At 42.2% G+C, this 17,950-nt stretch overlaps 1 protein-coding gene across 2 annotated transcripts in view; it reads right to left on the bottom strand.

Moving 5' to 3' along the window:
- Positions 1–13,548, bottom strand: part of PHACTR2 (phosphatase and actin regulator 2) — a 259,221-nt gene extending 245,673 nt beyond the window's left edge. Inside the window, exon 1 of one of the 2 annotated variants that reach the window (XM_089668643.1) lies at positions 13,286–13,548. In XM_089668643.1, coding sequence (XP_089524769.1) covers positions 13,286–13,298 — 13 coding nt within the window. In that variant the 5' untranslated portion in view covers positions 13,299–13,548. Of the gene's footprint in view, positions 1–12,185; positions 12,318–13,285 lie in introns of those variants that run through there. The other variant, XM_089668645.1, reaches the window with a different exon arrangement.
- Between the last annotated feature and the right edge of the window lie 4,402 nt (positions 13,549–17,950).

The raw sequence follows: 17,950 nt of genomic DNA, 5'->3' as shown, positions 1-17,950 counted from the left end.
CCCTCAGTTTTTCTCCATCACTGAGCTAATTGACGAAGAAGGGAAGGGGAGGGTCAAACTAGGGTGCTGTGCAGGCAGCTGACACCCTCCTTATAAACTGATGATGTCAATGATTGTCAGGACGCCGGGGGCTAGAAGGTGGTAATGGTGCACATTGAAAACCTGTGACTTTGTGTAACTAAAAGGCAGGCTTATTCCACCTGCTGGCTTTTTTAGGCATTTTGCCAAGGCACCCCTGAAGAAACCTCAAGGCACCCTGGTTGAGAAAGGCTGTTCCAGAGAATGGGGGAGGCTCTGGAGAAGTCCTGGAAACGAGCATGAGAGGAGGAGACAAGGGAGCTAGAGAGCAGAAGGAGCAGAGATATCCATTTCCTATAAAATAGAAAATATTCACTTTTTGAATTCAGGTCAATTGTAACTCCATATTTAAGGCAGAGTGCAAAAGGCTAATTAAAAGCAAGGGGAAATGTTTGTGTCCTATGGTGTCAGTTCAAGACACAGTGGTGCTGTAGTGTGCGCTGAAAAAGAGTGCTGCATTCCGTTCTTTTTCAGCAACGTTGCAATGTACCACAATTGGTGCATCAGGACTTTGTCTTCCAGCCATCTTGACGACTTGCTGGTGTGAACGAGCCCTCAAGTCAGCATAATACTTTTCTAGCTTTCCAATAAACTGTTATACGAGGATACTTCCTGGCAGTGTTTATGGTTTTCAGTAATGAAAAAAAATGTAACCAGGTCTTCCATCTGGCCCTTCTCAAGAATGTATTTAAATCATATTTGAACTGCGAAGGACATGAACTGTTTCCTGAAATAATGCCGCATCAGATGACACAGCAAAGCAGAATCTCAAATGGTAGGCTCAGTAAGGATTGCTGCAAAAGACAAATGTTTCCGGTATGCTTATCTGGTCTAGACAAAGTGGTCCAGGACACCCAGGGTCACACAAAATCAATGCTTTGCTCTCTGACCCTGCAATCACCCTCTATAATCCAATCTCACCACTTAGACATTTTCCATTCCACAGTATTGCATAGAATTCGGCTAAAAGCTTTTATAACAACCTGTGAAAAATGAACTGAATTTGTCTATCAAGCATATTTGTACTGCAGTGAAGGTGACATTCCACAAGCCACATGCACCCGGAAGATTCACCTGCAATGAATATATGGGGAATGTCACATTCACTACTATATAAATATGCGCCATCATTTTGTATTCATTTGAAGATGTACATTATTCTTTCTCAGGTATATTGTAATTATTTCACAGTCTCCTCTTCAGCTTGGACCACTTACCAGAAAAGGTACATTTTAGACTATTAGCCTTGGTTCAGACTAATGCGGTGTTGAATTTACAGCGTTTTTTTGCGCGAATTCCGCACCACATCACAATCGCACTCAGTTCATGCGAACCGCTGCAGGTGTGTATGTTAAGTTAACAACACCCCTTGGCCGAAACTCCGGTAAATTTGTCATTGCAAAATTGTTTATTGGGAGCTCCCATTTCAGGGATCTCAACCAATGTAATGAGGCTAATTCATACTATCTGTGTCTCTACCCTATGGGCCATTGCCCTTCATTGGAAGTCGCCAGTAGTGCCTTTGTCTTCTGTTTTGTGGAGAGTTGATATGGTTATGCTCATGGATCGCATTCAATATACTTTGTTAGATAGGATGCAAATATTCAACAGAAAATGGGATGGTTGGAAGGCATTTCGGCATTTATTGTTAGATTAATGAGTTATCATCAGGGGCGGACTGACAACTCGTGGGGTCCCTGGGCAATAGGGGATCATGGGGCCCCTGTGTCTTTGCCCAAACTCAAAAAAGCCTATGAAAAAAGGTACCAGGGGCATCTCATGGGGCCCCCTACTGATCCCGGGCCCTCGGGTAGTGCCCGAGTTTCCAAATGGTCAGTCCGCCCCTGGTTATCATAGATTTATTGGCATTGTATCTTTGTTGGTTGTGTAGTTGTTCTGCATATCTTACTGCCTACCTCATTCATGTACTCAAACTTTTTTTCTATGATTCTGTTTTATAATACAGTTTTTTTACTTTTGTGCCTTTTTCTTGATGTATGCTATACTTCATGAAGTGGTGCTCTAGCTCCCAACAAAAACGTTTGTAAACAAAAAAGGTTAACAACACGCCGAAATCAGTCAGCAGAACATGGTTCGATGGGCAAAATCGGATCACATGGGTGTGAATACCCATGTGATCCGATTCTAATGCGGACCAAAAAAAGGGTCCTGCACCTTTTTGGTGTGGATGCGGTGTGATTGGAGCCACACAAAATGCATGGCTCCAATCGCACCGCACACAATTCGCATGTGATTTGCACAGGAATACGGTGCGGTTCCTGTGCGAATCACATGCGATATACCGCACTGCGTATGTGTGAACCCAGCCTTAGGACTAGTTTACACTTGTGGTTGAGACAGGTTGTTGAGCTGTGTTTTACACCCCCAGCCATTCAGAGGTTTACAAATGCTGCTGCATGGCCACAGTTACCCCTCTGTCACGTTCAGCAGCTATTACCACCACCTGATGTGACCCATCCAAGTCAATGGGGTTGCGCTGCTGTCACCCTGCAACTGCGTGCAGTGCAAGTGGTTGCATTGTGGTGGTGCAGCCTCTCCACGGTTAAAACAGGCAGGGAGGAAGAGACCAATTACCTCCCAACTGCTTGCCGACCACCCTCCGAAAGCCGATCAACAGAAGATCACTTTTCAGAGGGGTGACAAAGGATGCAGCAAATATGAATGAGTCCTATGTGCTATTACATGAAGACAAGTCAAGTGAATGAGGCTGTGCCGCAACTGAGCCTGCAGATGGTTACATTGCAGCTGTGCAGCTTTGAACAGACAGTGAAGAATCAGCATATTGCCTCCTCACCACCTGTCAAATGCTCTCTTAAAAGTGATGCACCAAAGGTTTGTTCCAGCAAGCACAATCAATTAAAACCCCTAGGGAAATGCTTCTTAAGGGCCATTCACACTAGTGAAATGTAGTGCTTATGCGTTCCGGATGCGTTTCAGCATGTGTTTCAGCATGTGTGTTTTTGACGCGTTTCGGTGCATTTTTTGTGCTTTTTATATGTTGCAGTGTGTTTTTCATGCATTCCAGTTCATTTTTTCTCAATTTAAATAGGGACATGTGCGTTCCAGTGCATTTTTGGTGCATTCCAGTGCATTTTGTATGTGTTTTACCGCATTCCAGTACAGTTCTATTCAGAAAATATGCAGCATGTTCTACTTTTTTTCTGCAACCGGAACGCACTGGAACTGCAAGCACTGATGTGAACTATGACATTAACAACCATATAACCTACTTTCTGCGCGTTTTGGATGCAGAAAAAAGCAACTGAAATGCATGTAGTGTGAACTGGCCCTAAGAGCTGGTTCACACTATAGAAATGCAGTCCAGCTGCGTTTCTGCATGCGTGTTTTTGACACATTCTGGTACGTTTTCAATGTGTTCCAGTGTGTTTTTATGCATTCCAGTTCATTTTTTCCCCCTCTCTTTTTCTTCCATTTAAAATCGGGTCATGTGTGTTCCAGTGCGATTTTGATGTGTTTTCCTGTGTTCCAGTACAGTTCTATGCAGAAACAATGCAGCCTGTTCTACTTTTTTTGCTGCAACCAGAATGTACTGGAACTGCAAGCACTGATGTGAACTATGACATTGACAACCACATAACCTACTTTCTGTGTGTGTTTTGGATGCAGAAAAAAAAGCAACTGAAACGCATGTAAAGTGAACCGACCCTAAGGGCCGGTTCACACTATAGAAACACTGTCCAGATACATTCCGGATGTGTTTCCGCATGCACGTTTTTGACGCGTTACGGTGCGTTTTTATACGTTGCATGCGTTTTTCATGCATTCCAGTTCAAATTTCCCCATCTCTTTTTCTTCAGTTTAAATAAGGACATGTGCATTTCAGTGCGTTTTGGTGCACTCCAGTGCATTCCGGTGCGTTTTTGATGCGTATTACCGCGTTCCAGTACAGTTCTGTGCAAAAAAAATGCAGCCTATTCTACTTTTTTTTCTGCAACCGGAATGCGCTGGAACTGCAAGCACTGATGTGAACTATGACAATGACAACCATATACCTACTTTCTGTGTGTTTTGGATGCGGAAAAAAGCAACTGAAATGCATGTAATGTGAACTGGCCCTAAGGGTCAGTTCCCACTATAGAAGCGCAGTCCAGATGCGTTTCCGCATGCGTGTTTTTGAGGTGTTCTGGTGCGTTTTTTATAGGTTTTTCATTTATTCCAGTTAATTTTTTCCCCATCTTTTTCTTCAATTTAAATAGGGACATGTGCATTCCAGTTAGTTTTTTGGTGCGTTCCAGTGTGTTCCGGTGCATTTTTGATGCCTTTTACCACGTTCCAGTACAGTTCTGTGCAGAAACAATGCATCATGTTCTACTTTGTTTTCTGCAACCGGAACGCACTGGAACTGCAAGCACTGATGTGAACTATGACACTGACAACCATATAACCTACTTTCTGTCAGTTTTGGATGCAGAAAAAAAAAAGCAACTGAAACCCATGTAGTGTGAACTGGCCCTAATGGAGAAAAGTGGGAATAGAAAAAAACAAAAATCATTCTCACCTAGATGGCTGCAGCACTGATCCCAGCTGCAGCTGCAAACTGCCTGCTCCACCCCAAAAACTGAGTGATCAAAGCCTACTGATGGCTTAGTTCTCGGTATTCAGTCTGAAGAGAGCCAGTGAGTGTCAGTCTCCGTCTGTCTGCTCTGCCCCTCCAGTGCTCACCTGCTGTGGAGGGAGTGGCTGGTTCAGGCTCGCAGTGGCTCACGAAGAGGATAAGCTGGCTACCAGTTCAGGCATCTGGGTGGATGTGCATAGTGCCACACCATAACATGCAATGGCAACTCACTTGAGTGGGCTCCCAATGCACAGGAATGGATTAAAACCAGGAATGCAGCATTTCAAGTGAAAATACAGTCATGGCCGAAATTGTTGGCACCCTTGATATTTCTCCAGGAAATCATGTATTTCTCACGAAACGTATTGCATTAACACATGTTTTGCTATACACATGTTTATTCCCTTTGTGTGTATTGGGACAAAACAAAAAAAGGGAGGAAAGAAAGCAAATTCGACATAATGTCACACAAACCTCCAAAAATGGGCTGGACAAAAGTATTGGCACCCTTTCACAACTGCGGATAAATAAGAATGTTACAAGCATGTGATGCTCCTGTAAACTCACCTGGGGCAAGTAACAGGTGTGGGCAATATAGAAATCACACCTGAAAGCAGATAAAAAGGAGAGACGTTCACTTAACCTTTGCATTGTGTGTCTGTCTGTGCCACACTAAGCATGGACAACAGAAAGAGGAGACGAGAACTGTCTGAGGACCTGAGAACCAAAATTGTGGCAAAATATCAACAATCTCAAGGTTACAAGTCCATCTCCAGAGAACTAGATTTGCCTTTGTCCACAGTGCGCAACATTATCAAGAAGTTTGCAACCCATGGCACTGTAGCTAATCTCCCTGGTCGTGGACGGATGAGGAAAATTGATGAAAGATTGCAACGCAGAATAGTCCGGATGGTGGATAAGCAGCCCCAAACATGTTCCAAAGACATTCAAGCTGTCCTGCAGGCTCAGGGAGCATCAGTGTCAGCGCGAACTATCCGTCGACATTTAAATGAAATGAAACGCTATGGCAGGAGACCCAGGAGGACCCCACTGCTGACACAGAGACATAAAAAAGCAAGACTACAGTTTGCCAAAATGTACTTGAGTAAGCCAAAAGCCTTCTGGGAAAACGTCTTGTGGACAGATGAGACCAAGATAGAGCTTTTCGGTAAAGCACATCATTCTACTGTTTACCGAAAATGGAATGAGGCCTACAAAGAACAAAACACAGTACCTACGGTAAAATATGGTGGAGGTTCAATGATGTTTTGGGGTTGTTTTGCTGCCTCTGGCACTGGGTGCCTTGACTGTGTGCAAGGCATCATGAAATCTGAGGATTACCAAAGGATTTTGGGTCGCACTGTAGGGCCCAGTGTCAGAAAGCTGGGTTTGCGTCCAAGATCCTGGGTCTTCCAGCAGGACAATGACCCCAAACATACGTCAAAAAGCACTCAGAAATGGATGGCAAAGAAGCGCTGGAGAGTTCTGAAGTGGCCAGCAATGAGCCCAGATCTAAATCCCATTGAACACCTGTGGAGAGATCTTAAAATTGCTGTTGGGAAAAGGTGTCCTTCCAATAAGAGAGACCTGGAGCTGTTTGCAAAGGAAGAGTGGTCCAAAATTCCGGGTGAGAGGTGTCAGAAGCTTATTGATGGTTATAGGAAGCGACTGATTTCAGTTATGTTTTCCAAAGGGTGTGCAACCAAATATTAAGTTAAGGGTGCCAATACTTTTGTCCAGCCCATTTTTGGGGTTTTGTGTGACATTATGTCATATTTGCTTTTCTGCCTCTGTTTTATATTTGTTCCAATACATACAAAGGGAATAAACATGTGTATAGCAAAACATGTGTTAATGCAATACCTTTTTTGTGTGAAATACTTGATTTTCAGGAAAAATATCAAGGGTGCCAACAATTTCGGCCATGACTGTATATGGCACCACCAGGGCTGTTGCTAGACTATTTTGTGCCCTAGGCAAGACCACCTAATTGTACCCCCCCCAAATAAAAAAAAATTAAACTTTGCAAAATGCAGCACAGCTTTAGCCTCCTGCATCTCTGCTCCCCGTCTCCTGTAGATATTAAAAACATTATAAATACCTTTTATTCCCCTGTTTCATAAGTGATCACATACCCTCTAAACTCCTTATACAGCTGAGAGCAGAGAGCTGGGGGAGGGAAAACCACAGTACACTGAACTTTCCATTGAATGGCTGTGCATGTGCGGCGTGTGACAGAAGTCTGATCATTGGAGGAAAGCAAGAAAACTGACCACACTGCTCTCATGGCTAGTGTGGTCATTTTCAAATAAGACAGTAGAGGTACTGGCAGGAACACCAGGGATGTCACACAAAGGAAGCCATACAAAGAGAAAAGGATACTTTTTCATAAAAGTACATGGTGCAACCGGAATATACCTGGAGCATAAAATGTTGGGTTTACATACTATTTAATCCTTGTTTTCAGTATACATTGTATATTATGATTAATACTTAGAAGTAGAACAAATATTAAGAAGGCTGAATTTTCTTGTTATCCATCAAAGCGGAACTACACTGCACCACAAACCAAAAAACACAAATTTTAAAAAATGTGGGACTTTTGTTTATCTAACATTAATGTGATCCACATCCTTACTCTGCACTGTGTGGACACCCATCATCCAACAGCATTGTTGTTGAGCATGATACACCCAACCTTGGAAGTCCAGTGTGCATTCCTGCTTATACACAGTAATATAGTATATGGATTTTTATGGCTCAGGCCCCCTGCCCCCTGCTCACCACTATCACTTGTACACGCAGAATTCCAGCTTCTGTGTTTACAAGTGACAGCTTGCCTTCCAATGGCATGGCTCCTATTGAATGCAGAATGGGGACAAGGGAGATGCAGGTACCTGGGGTGCAGTCAGGGGCGGACTGACCATTTGGAAAGTTGGGCACTGCCCGAGTGCCCGGGGTCAGTAGGGGGCCCCATGAGATGCCCCTGGTACCCTTTTCATAGGCTTTTTTGAGTTTGGGCAAGGACACAGGGGCCCCATGATCCCCTATTGCCCAGGGGCCCCATGAGTTGTCAGTCCGCCCCTGGGTGCAGTGCAGATGCTGACACTCCCACTGCATGATCTCACTGCAAGTGAGAAAGGTGGAGCCTCCTACAGTGGGGAGGTACTAGAGCTTGCTGAGTGCTTCAGATTAATACAGCAACAAAAGTAAGACATGTGGAAGATGGTGAAGCTTTTAAGGAGGGGGGTGGAGAAGATGGGGGGGGGGGGTTGCATGCACAGGTCAAAGCTGAAGAGGGCTGAAAGTGAGATGTGGTTGAGGAATGCAGAGGTAAGCAGCTGTGGAAGAGGGCTGAACTTTGCGCTCTGTGTGTAGCACACCCCTGAACTCTGCACTGTGTGTGTAGCAAAGCCCTGAACTTTGCACTGTGTGTAGCACACCCCTGAACTTTGCACTGTGTGTAGCACACCCCTGAACTTTGCACTGTGTGTGTAGCAAAGCCCTGAACTTTGCACTGTGTGTGTAGCAAACCCCTGAACTTTGCACTGTGTGTAGCACACCCCTGAACTTTGCACTGTGTGTAGCACACCCCTGAACTTTGCACTGTGTGTGTAGCAAACCCCTGAACTCTGCACTGTGTGTGTAGCAAAGCCCTGAACTTTGCACTGTGTGTAGCACACCCCTGAACTTTGCACTGTGTGTGTAGCAAACCCCTGAACTTTGCACTGTGTGTGTAGCAAACCCCTGAACTTTACACTCTGTTTAGCACACCCCTGAACTTTGCACTGTGTGTAGCACACCCCTGAACTTTGCACTGTGTGTGTAGCAAACCCCTGAACTTTGCACTCTGTTTAGCACACCCCTGAACTTTGCACTGTGTGTAGCACACCCCTGAACTTTGCACTGTGTGTGTAGCAAACCCCTGAACTTTGCACTGTGTGTAGCACACCCCTGAACTTTGCACTGTGTGTAGCACACCCCTGAACTTTGCACTGTGTGTGTAGCAAACCCCTGAACTTTGCACTGTGTGTAGCACACCCCTGAACTTTGCACTGTGTGTGTAGCAAACCCCTGAACTTTGCACTCTGTGTGTAACACACCCCTTAACTTTGTTCTCTGTGTGTAGCACACCCCTGAGCTTTGTACTATGCACATAGCGCATGCTCAAATTCAGCACATAAACTGAACTCTGCACTCGGTATGAAATGCACTCCTGGTATTTAATGCCCCTTTAAAGACCCTTTAACTTTTGGTGAAATTTGACCACACCCACTATTTGATGAGGTTTGGAGTGTGTGTGTGGGGGGGGAGGGGGAAAGATGGGTTAGGGGCTCACAGTTGAATTCCTGCACCTATTTTTTGAGAAAAAAAACCCTGTATAAAGCAGTGCTTGACATGAGATGTGTTCAAAACTGATATCTCCACAAGTGAGTTTGATCAATGACAGTGGTGGGGAGGTCTGGCCATAAAACCCAGGCTTTTGGTTGACCCTTCTTTCATGTTTCCATTCACTGGAGTGTATTCTAAATTTATGAAGAATACACAAAAGAGCCAATGGCACTGCCAATATGATGTCACTGGACCCCAGATGGATTTTTCATATGTGTATATGGAAAATGCACTTCTGAGAAAGAATCCAGGGCTTCAACTCATACGCTAGTCATACACCAGTAGTATCATAGGTGACAACCAGCGGAGAGTGATCACAGAATGTTCTTTTCAGACCAACCGATTGCTGCTTTATGAGGAAGTAAGAAATTAGATGATGGATGTCCAGTAGATGTAGTTTATGCAGATCTTGCATTTGTTACTGTACCTCATAAAAGGTTAAATCTATAAAATAAGGTTTGTTGGAGTTGAACTTGTATGTACATAGATAGAAAATATGAACAGGTCCAGACAGTAGTAAAAATTACTCATTCTCTGAATGATCTAAAATTGTGAGGGGTGTGCCCCAGGGTTCTGTCTTAGGGCCAATGCTGTTCAGATTGTTTATTAATGATACAGAGGTCGGAATCAAGAGCTCAATTTCAGTGTTTGTTGATTATACCAAATTATTCCTGGAAATAACTTCATCAGAGGATGTAGTATCATTACAGGAAGAATATGACAATATAGTGGGTTGGGCAGCTAAATGGCAGATGAGATTCAGTACTGAAAAATTTTAAGTTACACGCATGGGTGCAAAAATACACAGGCAAAATACACATTAGGAGGATTCCCTGGGAAAATCTGTGATGGACAAGAATCAGGGGGTCCTTATAGATCACACACTTAGTAATACATGCAATGTAAAGCCAGCAACAGGACATACATTCAGGAGATAAATCAATAATTCTACCTTTAAAAAACATTGGTTCAAACTCATTTTGAATATGCAATTCACTTTTGGTTACCAGTTCTCAGGAAAGATGATACTAAATTTAGAAATAATTCAGTGAAGGGCAACAAAATGGGCAGAGGACCTCAGCTATGAAGATCAATAAAATTCTCCATTCTGGAGAAGAAGCACTTAGGAGGGCACATGATTACAATGTATAAATATATCAAAGGTGACCGCAGTAAATGTACTAAATATGTTTACTCTAAAACTGCTGAAGAGGCACTTTGCCATGATTTAATGTTAGAATTTATTTAAAAAGTTTGTATGGAAATTCTGAAAAATCTCGTCAGAGTATTTGATCTTGCCATCAATAAGTCAAATAAAGTCCTCAAAATTTTCAGCCAGTCCTGCTAAGTAAATGGAATTCCAGACATGTTAATCAGGTTTCATATGTGCCTAGCACATAGATTTTACAATATGTACGATTTTTCCCTCAAAAAAAACCCAATTCATAGTTAGAAATTTGTTCATATGAGAAAAAAGTTCAATCTTCATCCTTCATTTTTTCTTGTTGCCACAGTCTAAAATAGCCTCTCTCAACTTTTTAACACAGAGGAACCCTTGAAATAAGTTTCCGGTCTTAGGGAATCCCTGCTAAAAATTACTATAAAAACAACTCATGATACATTAGTGTGATGGTCAGTGGGAAGAATTATCCTTACACTTGTGGTCATTGGGAAGAATTACCAAATTATAGATAGCTAAAAAGACAAATGGGGGTTTATTTACTAAAGCTGGAGAGTCCAAAATCAGACTCACTTCTGCATAGAAACCAATCAGCTTCCAGGTTTCATTGCCAAAGCTTCATTGAACAAGCTGAGGTTAGAAGCTGATTGGTTTCTATGCAGAAGGGAGTCTGATTTTGGACTCTCCAGCTTTAGTAAATAAACCCCATGGTGTCAGAGGGCACTTTTCTGAAAGGCAGGAATTGCTCATTGCTCAAGCAACCCCTAGCAACCTCTGGAGGAACCCTAGTTGAGAAACCCTGTTCTAAAACAATTGTTGATTTGACTTCACTAATCAATAGAATATCAAACAAATGTTACAAAAATGTAGATTTCCTAACAAAATTCCACTGGTGTATGGCTAGCTCTAGACCTGGCTAACATAGCAAAGCTGGAGGATGGATGTTGGGTGTGGTCACACAGACAACGTAAAGGACATGAGCAAACGAAAGAATCTTAACAATCTCCTACCTAAAAGCAATAAAGGTTTTGGTGGATAATGCATAAACGTTCTACTTTATGCATTATTGACTAATTGAATATTGAAATACTTGCACAACATTGTAGATATAATGTTGTGGATTGTACAAATTGAATGCATAACATAAAGGAGATAGGTGGAAGTGTATTTTCCTTTATGCCCCCCCCCCTTTTTTTTAAATCTAATTCATTGATCACTGAATTGAATAAAACAGTATAATCAAATGGCTGATAATTGGTCTAGGTCATATTGTAATTCTGCTTTCATTATAACATGCAGCTGAATGCTTACTAATGACACTGCAAAGAGCAATGAGAACAGCCCCATCAGGAATGAAAAAACACCTTCCTACATCTTTAAAAAAATTACTTTTCCTCCAGTCCTTTTATGGTTTGAATGGTGTATTTTACTTTAATAGAAGCAAACAGAAAAAAAATATATGTCCTATTGCTGGCAAGAACACAGTACGTGGTCACAAATGTCACCAACTTCCCACATAACGCCTTCTATAAGAACAAACAGCATGCGTTCATTATACAAGGGAGCACAGAAAAGAATCACTGCAGAGAACAGGAGAAGCTGACAAAAGCACATGGCTTTATACACACACACATATTATTATCCATGACAAATTTAATTGCTATAGATGAAGAAGCACAGGGATCCAGCTACACAAAAAAAGTGATTTTCTGCTGAATAGACCCAACAACACCATTTAAACTTACACCTACTGAATTTTCCATGGGTAAGAATTATTATACTGGTGGTGAAATTTCTCCCATCCCAACCGTATCAGAGCAGAAATAGGAAGCTAAACTTGTAGCAATGAACCCCACCCACACAACCATGTAAAATATAAATTATAATATCATTTGTATGAATAAAAGATTAATCTCTCCTATGACATTCTGTGCTTACCTGGTTTCTATGTATGAAGCATGTATGAAGCTTTCTTCTCCCTATCACATCTGTGACAAGTAAGAGCTCCCCATCCCTATTACTCTGACAATTAACATCTTTGTGGCTGACATAGAGTGCGGCTGGCACTGTGCTCCCAGCCTCCCATCATGCTCAGTATCTGCTTATTATATCCCACTGACACATCACAAAATATGGGTCCCAAACCATTTGTAGAATGGCATATATTACCGTAAAGAATAACAGAAAAGATTGTCAGGCATTCTTTCGGCTGAAATCACAAAGCTTTAACATATGGACAAATTTTTTTATATTGTGACTGTTATTTTCATTGGAAATCTCATTGCAAATCTAATCGGAATCAGCTAAAAATAACTGTCACTTTTTTGAAAATACAGATCTTTATTCTAGTGTGTCAGCGTTGTGAATTGAGCCTTTGGTGTTAACCTATGCACTTATTGTGTTACAGGAATTTCTCAAAACATATACATTTGCAATTACTGGACACACTATGCAGAAAATGTTCCAGCTGATGTCAGAATGTCTTCCAAACCCATAAACCTCACGAAGAGCTGCAATGTTAATGTACTACATGCAAAACAAACTGATTTTGTATAATATTGTTCTGAGCATACCGGCTTATTTAACAAGAACTGTGCAAAGTGGAGAAGCGTATAATACCCACTGGCTAGGATTAATGCCCTGCAAACTCAAAGTAGCATTTACAGAGCTTTAATACTTTGTGTGTGTTAAGGTTGAATTTACCATACGGCAATATTGCTAGTTAGAGCTTGTTCACCTACTTAAGCTGTAGCGTCCAAAAAAAAGATATAACTGTTCATCGGAAGGATCATTGCTAATTGGTTGCTACAGGTTACTGCAATTTGATCGTGGTGTTACTAAATAAGCCACTCTAAATTGTCTATTGAAAACAGAACAGTCCAACGCTACCACACTGACACTATGATGAATTCATTTACTGACACTATAATAAATTCCTTTTAAGGTGTGAAATGTGAAAGTGGAGAAAACGGTCTTCCACACACTTGTACAGCATGTGGCGTTGTCACCTGGCATGCACATTCCGCTCTTGCACTTACCAGTTTCTTCCATATGCCTGCGTTGTCAAGTATCCCAGATGTGCAGAATAGATGCCTCTAAGTGGTCTCACTGCCCTTTCCTGCCCTTCCTTGGTGACGGCGCACAGACTTCTTGCTTCAGCAGCAGCAGACACGCCACAAGGAAATTTAGAGCTCCAAGGATGACAATACAGCCATTAGCTCCATTATAGGCTGACTAAGGCAGGCTAAATCTATTGAGGAGGTACTTGAAGCCCCATGGATTCGGATCTATTCTGAGCTAACATAGTAGGGGAGGGGGGGAGCTGAAGGAGTCTGCCTCCCAGTCCTCACTATTATCACAGAGAAGTCGATTCTAAACATAGGTATCTGACGGATAAAACATGAACGCCTAATGGTTTGAGGATGAAAAAGAAAAGCAATCAATCACAGGCTGCTTGGCTGTGCGAAGAGACAGAAATCTAAATTGCTGGTGAGGACTGTGATTTCAGAACACGATGAAGACAAAGTGAAATAATGAAGATAAAATGCTTGTGTTTCACGCCTTCTATAACATTTTTTACCTAGACATTCACTGGTTTTTGTCCTATGCATAAATTGAACATATACTGCATTTTAGCCACTTGCTAGAAGATTTACCCCCCTCCCTGACCAGGTCACTTTTTTGTGTTACGGCGCTGCGTTACTTTAACTGACAATTGCGCTGTCATGCAACACTGTACCCAACTGGAATTTATGTCCTTATTTTCTCATGAATTGAGCTTTCTTTTGGTGGTATTTGATCGCCTGTGCATTTTAAATTTTTTGCGCTATAAAAAATATATATATGTCCAGTAAAAAATTTTTAAAAAATCAAATTTTGTCATAAATTTAGGCCAAAATGTATTCTGCTACATGTCGTTGCTAAAAAAAATCCCAATACATGTAAATCGTTTTACGTGAAATGGCAGTATGTATACTGGGATTTTTTTTTTTAATTTTCACTAGTAATGGCGATGTTCAGCGACTTATAGCGGGACTGCGGGACTGCCGCGGGCATTTTGACACTGGGGTGAACTGACTTGGTGTCACTGACATCCCCAGTGACACCAATACAGTGATCAGTGCTAATAAAAAGCACTGACACTGTACTAATGGCACTGGACAGGAAGGGGTTAACATGTGGGGCAATCAAAGGATTAACTGTGTGCTGTTTTACTAGAGGCTGTGTGTTAGTGCTTCACTGTTAGCACACTGCTTTGCAGTGTGACAGGGAGGAGAACTGTTTTATTTACTAACAGTTTACCCCCCCATTAGAGACACTCGGCAATCACCAGGCACCAGTGAGTGATCACTGGCCAGGACCAGATAATTGACAGCTGTGCCCACGAATGGCAGTGCGGGTACTGCGCACATGCCCCCTACCCGGAAATGCAAAATCACGTATTTATACGTGATTTTGCGCACCTGTTCTGCCCTGTAGCACTATATCTACTATAGGGAGGACGGGAAGTGGTTAAGGGAGCTTATATTTTTATCCATTATTGCAGTGTTTACCTTTAAAGCGTATCTATGGTCAAAATGTAAAATCATATATTCATTTCCACATTGTAATTCAATTATTTCTAGCCTAGTCCTACTTGTCTGAATGATGTTGAAGTTTTTAAACTTATTTTGCAACAAAACAATCCCCACACATTTACTTCCTAGAATTTTATGACACGTATTCACTATGCCCTGTGAGTAGGTACTGCTGTGTCACACATTTCACAGAAACCATAAAACAAAACAGAGGGTGCACTGGCCTAGTGGATTGTCCTCAAGATATATTTTTATTGATAAAACAGTGGTAAGTATTATACACACAAACCAGTAGATGCATAAAAGCTTGTCGCAACTTCCAGCCCACGATATATATCACATCACTTAATGGGACATATGGAAATCCAGTGAGCTAACACATTCCGAGGACTTTCCTTTTTGTCAGAGCCAACATGACCATGTCCTACATCCACACTTAAATAATAAAATGACATAGCTATTGTCAAATGGGGGTGTATCTGACACACCCCATGGGTGGGAGTTAACCCCCTCCTCAATAATTATTATTGTGTGGATTGTGTTGGAGTGTCTCTGAGGGAGAGGAAAGTCATGTTAACCTATTGGATTATGATATATCGTGGACTGGAAGTTGCTGTTTTAATGTGACAAAACTTAATGTGTCTGCTGGTTTATGAGTATAATACTTACCACCATTTTATCAATAAAACAATATATTGTGAGGATAATGCACTAGGCCAGTGCACTCTGTTTTGTTTTAGAGTTTTAGTGTATCCAGACTTCCCCAGTCTTGAGATGGGAAGAAGGTGAAGCATATCCATTCAAGTCTGGATCAGCAGATAGACACCTGAGATCAATGGGGCCCACTTCTAAAGCACAGGAGATTTTGCATTTTGCTATTAGGTTACACGTTTCACAAAGCCTGCATTCTGAACTACAGAGGTGCTGAGAGGAGGAATTTCAGGAGGTGGAGTCAGCAACAGAATTACTGTACAGGTAGAACTCACAACATGAAAGGAGATTTTGCAAGTACGCTAACTCCGGATTGTCAAAAATAACTATTTTTTGTTTTGCTAATACAATACTGATAGCCATGACCATAGAACTCATTTAATTCATTTTTTAATCACTTTTTAGATGCTTTTATTACTCATTAAAAAAAGAAACTCCAGGCAGGCATAAAAGACACAAATTAACGCAGCTTTATATGGCACCCTCCTAGATAGGTTGCTAAGATGATAGGTACATTTAGTTAGTTGCTCCTTTGTAATCATTGGAGGAGCTGTTGACATCTTTGGGCTATTCTAGATCTCACAAGCTGCAGATTTGATTGCTTCACCGTGCATTTTGGAGGTTTCCAGAACATAGAGGGCTGGGAGAGTCAAATGGGCAGCTTGATTATTTATTGTGCCAGCCCATCCCTGGGGAGGAGTACCCAGTAGGTGATGGGGGGGAAGGGGCACATAAATAGACTTGGGTCTGGAGCAGCTCTGCTGGAGTAGTTCCAAGCCTCAAGTGCTATTGCCCCTTTGAGGTGGTTTGCTGGAGTTGCTGCAGTTCGAGGGATCCAGCTGTGGCAGAGGTGAGTGACTTATTTTTAATCAGCTATGGGGCTAGCCACTAATCCCACCTAAGGCTCTAGTCTGAAGGACTCACTGAAGAGTGTCAGGTGGAAGCTGGAAAGTGTGTACTATTCCTGTGGTACTGTGAGTATTAACCTCCCCCTCAGCGAAGAGTGTCTGGTGGAAGCTGGAAAGTGTGTACTGTGAGTATTAACCTCCCCCTCAGCGAAGAGTGTCTGGTGGAAGCTAGGCACTGAGCTGTTTGGATGGATAGAGATGTCTGAAAGAAACTGGAGGGGAGTTCAACTGTCCTGGACAGAAAAGTGTGAGAATAGACCTGAGCTCAAGTTCAAAGTGACTGAGTTTTTGCGGGATAAGTGGCAGCAGTAGCTCTTTCTGAGACATCTCTTACAGGGTCTCAGTTCTGTCCATTCCTATGAACCCTTCGCAGAAAGGCTGTTCATTGAAGACCAGCCTAGTCAAGGGTGCCCTCTGGTTACTATTCAGCATGCAAGTATTTCATACCTCCCTCATCCCCAGTTCAACAAGCAATAAATAAAAAGACAAACCTTAGATTGTTTATTGAAGCCGGAATGGATGGACTGTTGGTTGAATGACTAGTGGCCTCTGCACTGTCTGTCTGACTGCAGGATGGAACTTCTGCTTACTATTGCCTAGGCAGTCGGGGCGGAAGTGGAAGCGGGTATCTGTCAAAATTGGGTACCCATTCCCCAAAGGTGACAATTCTTAAAGGGGAGCAGGTAATGAGCCCTTAAAGCGGAACTTCCTCTTTTGGGTGGAGCTCCACTTTAAGTGCACTTTCTTAAAATGAAAGCAGTGTAAGTACCTGCATTTGATCCTCTTAAATCCTTCTGCAGGCCCTGCACAGCTGCGTCCAGACTATGAAAGGGGGAAGCAGCACAAACAGCCAATCAGGGTGTTGCAGTACAAGCAGCTTCTCCTTTCACTGTACAGTCACTGGCTGGGAGTGGACATGTAAGTTTTACAGAACTGCAGCAGAGAAAAAAAGTGGAACACAGTAATGAGTAAATATGGCTTCCCCCATATACAAATATAATTATAAATTATACATAGAAACAAGGTTTTATGAAAGATCAAGTTAACAAGATTATCAATGTAGCACCCCTCTAGTTAGTTAGGGGGAGCTAGGTGGGTTTTCAGCAGTCTGGTGTGAGTCAGACTGGAATGAGTCAGCCAGGTTCAGCCAGGTTCACTGTATGTACTGTAGTTGCTAAGGAGTCTGTCCTCATGTTCACAGTTCCTTGGGCATCCAATGCACCCCTCAACCCCATCCAAGTTCAATACCCCTTAATAAAATCCAAACAAAAAACAAGCTCAAAGACTGTTTACTGACTCCATTGTGCAAGTGTGAAGAAAATGCATGTTGCCTGGCTGTGCAGAACTATAGGGGGACCCAAAAATTCAGCGACTCCTAAGGGGGTAGTGCTACATCAATGTCAACCTGATCTCTAATACATGTGCATTTAAAAAAAATAATTATAAAGAAAATACATTTCTTTTAAAGCTGACTTAATCTCTACTAAAAATAATCAAGGAGTGGCAC

The sequence above is a fragment of the Staurois parvus genome, unplaced genomic scaffold (assembly GCF_062004578.1).
Source record: "Staurois parvus isolate SC_StPar_1 unplaced genomic scaffold, SC_StPar_1.0 ptg000059l, whole genome shotgun sequence".
In the NCBI taxonomy this organism is placed as follows: domain Eukaryota; kingdom Metazoa; phylum Chordata; class Amphibia; order Anura; family Ranidae; genus Staurois; species Staurois parvus.
Note: the sequence above shows the minus strand (reverse complement) of the source record. Positions and strands in the feature narration are given on the sequence as shown.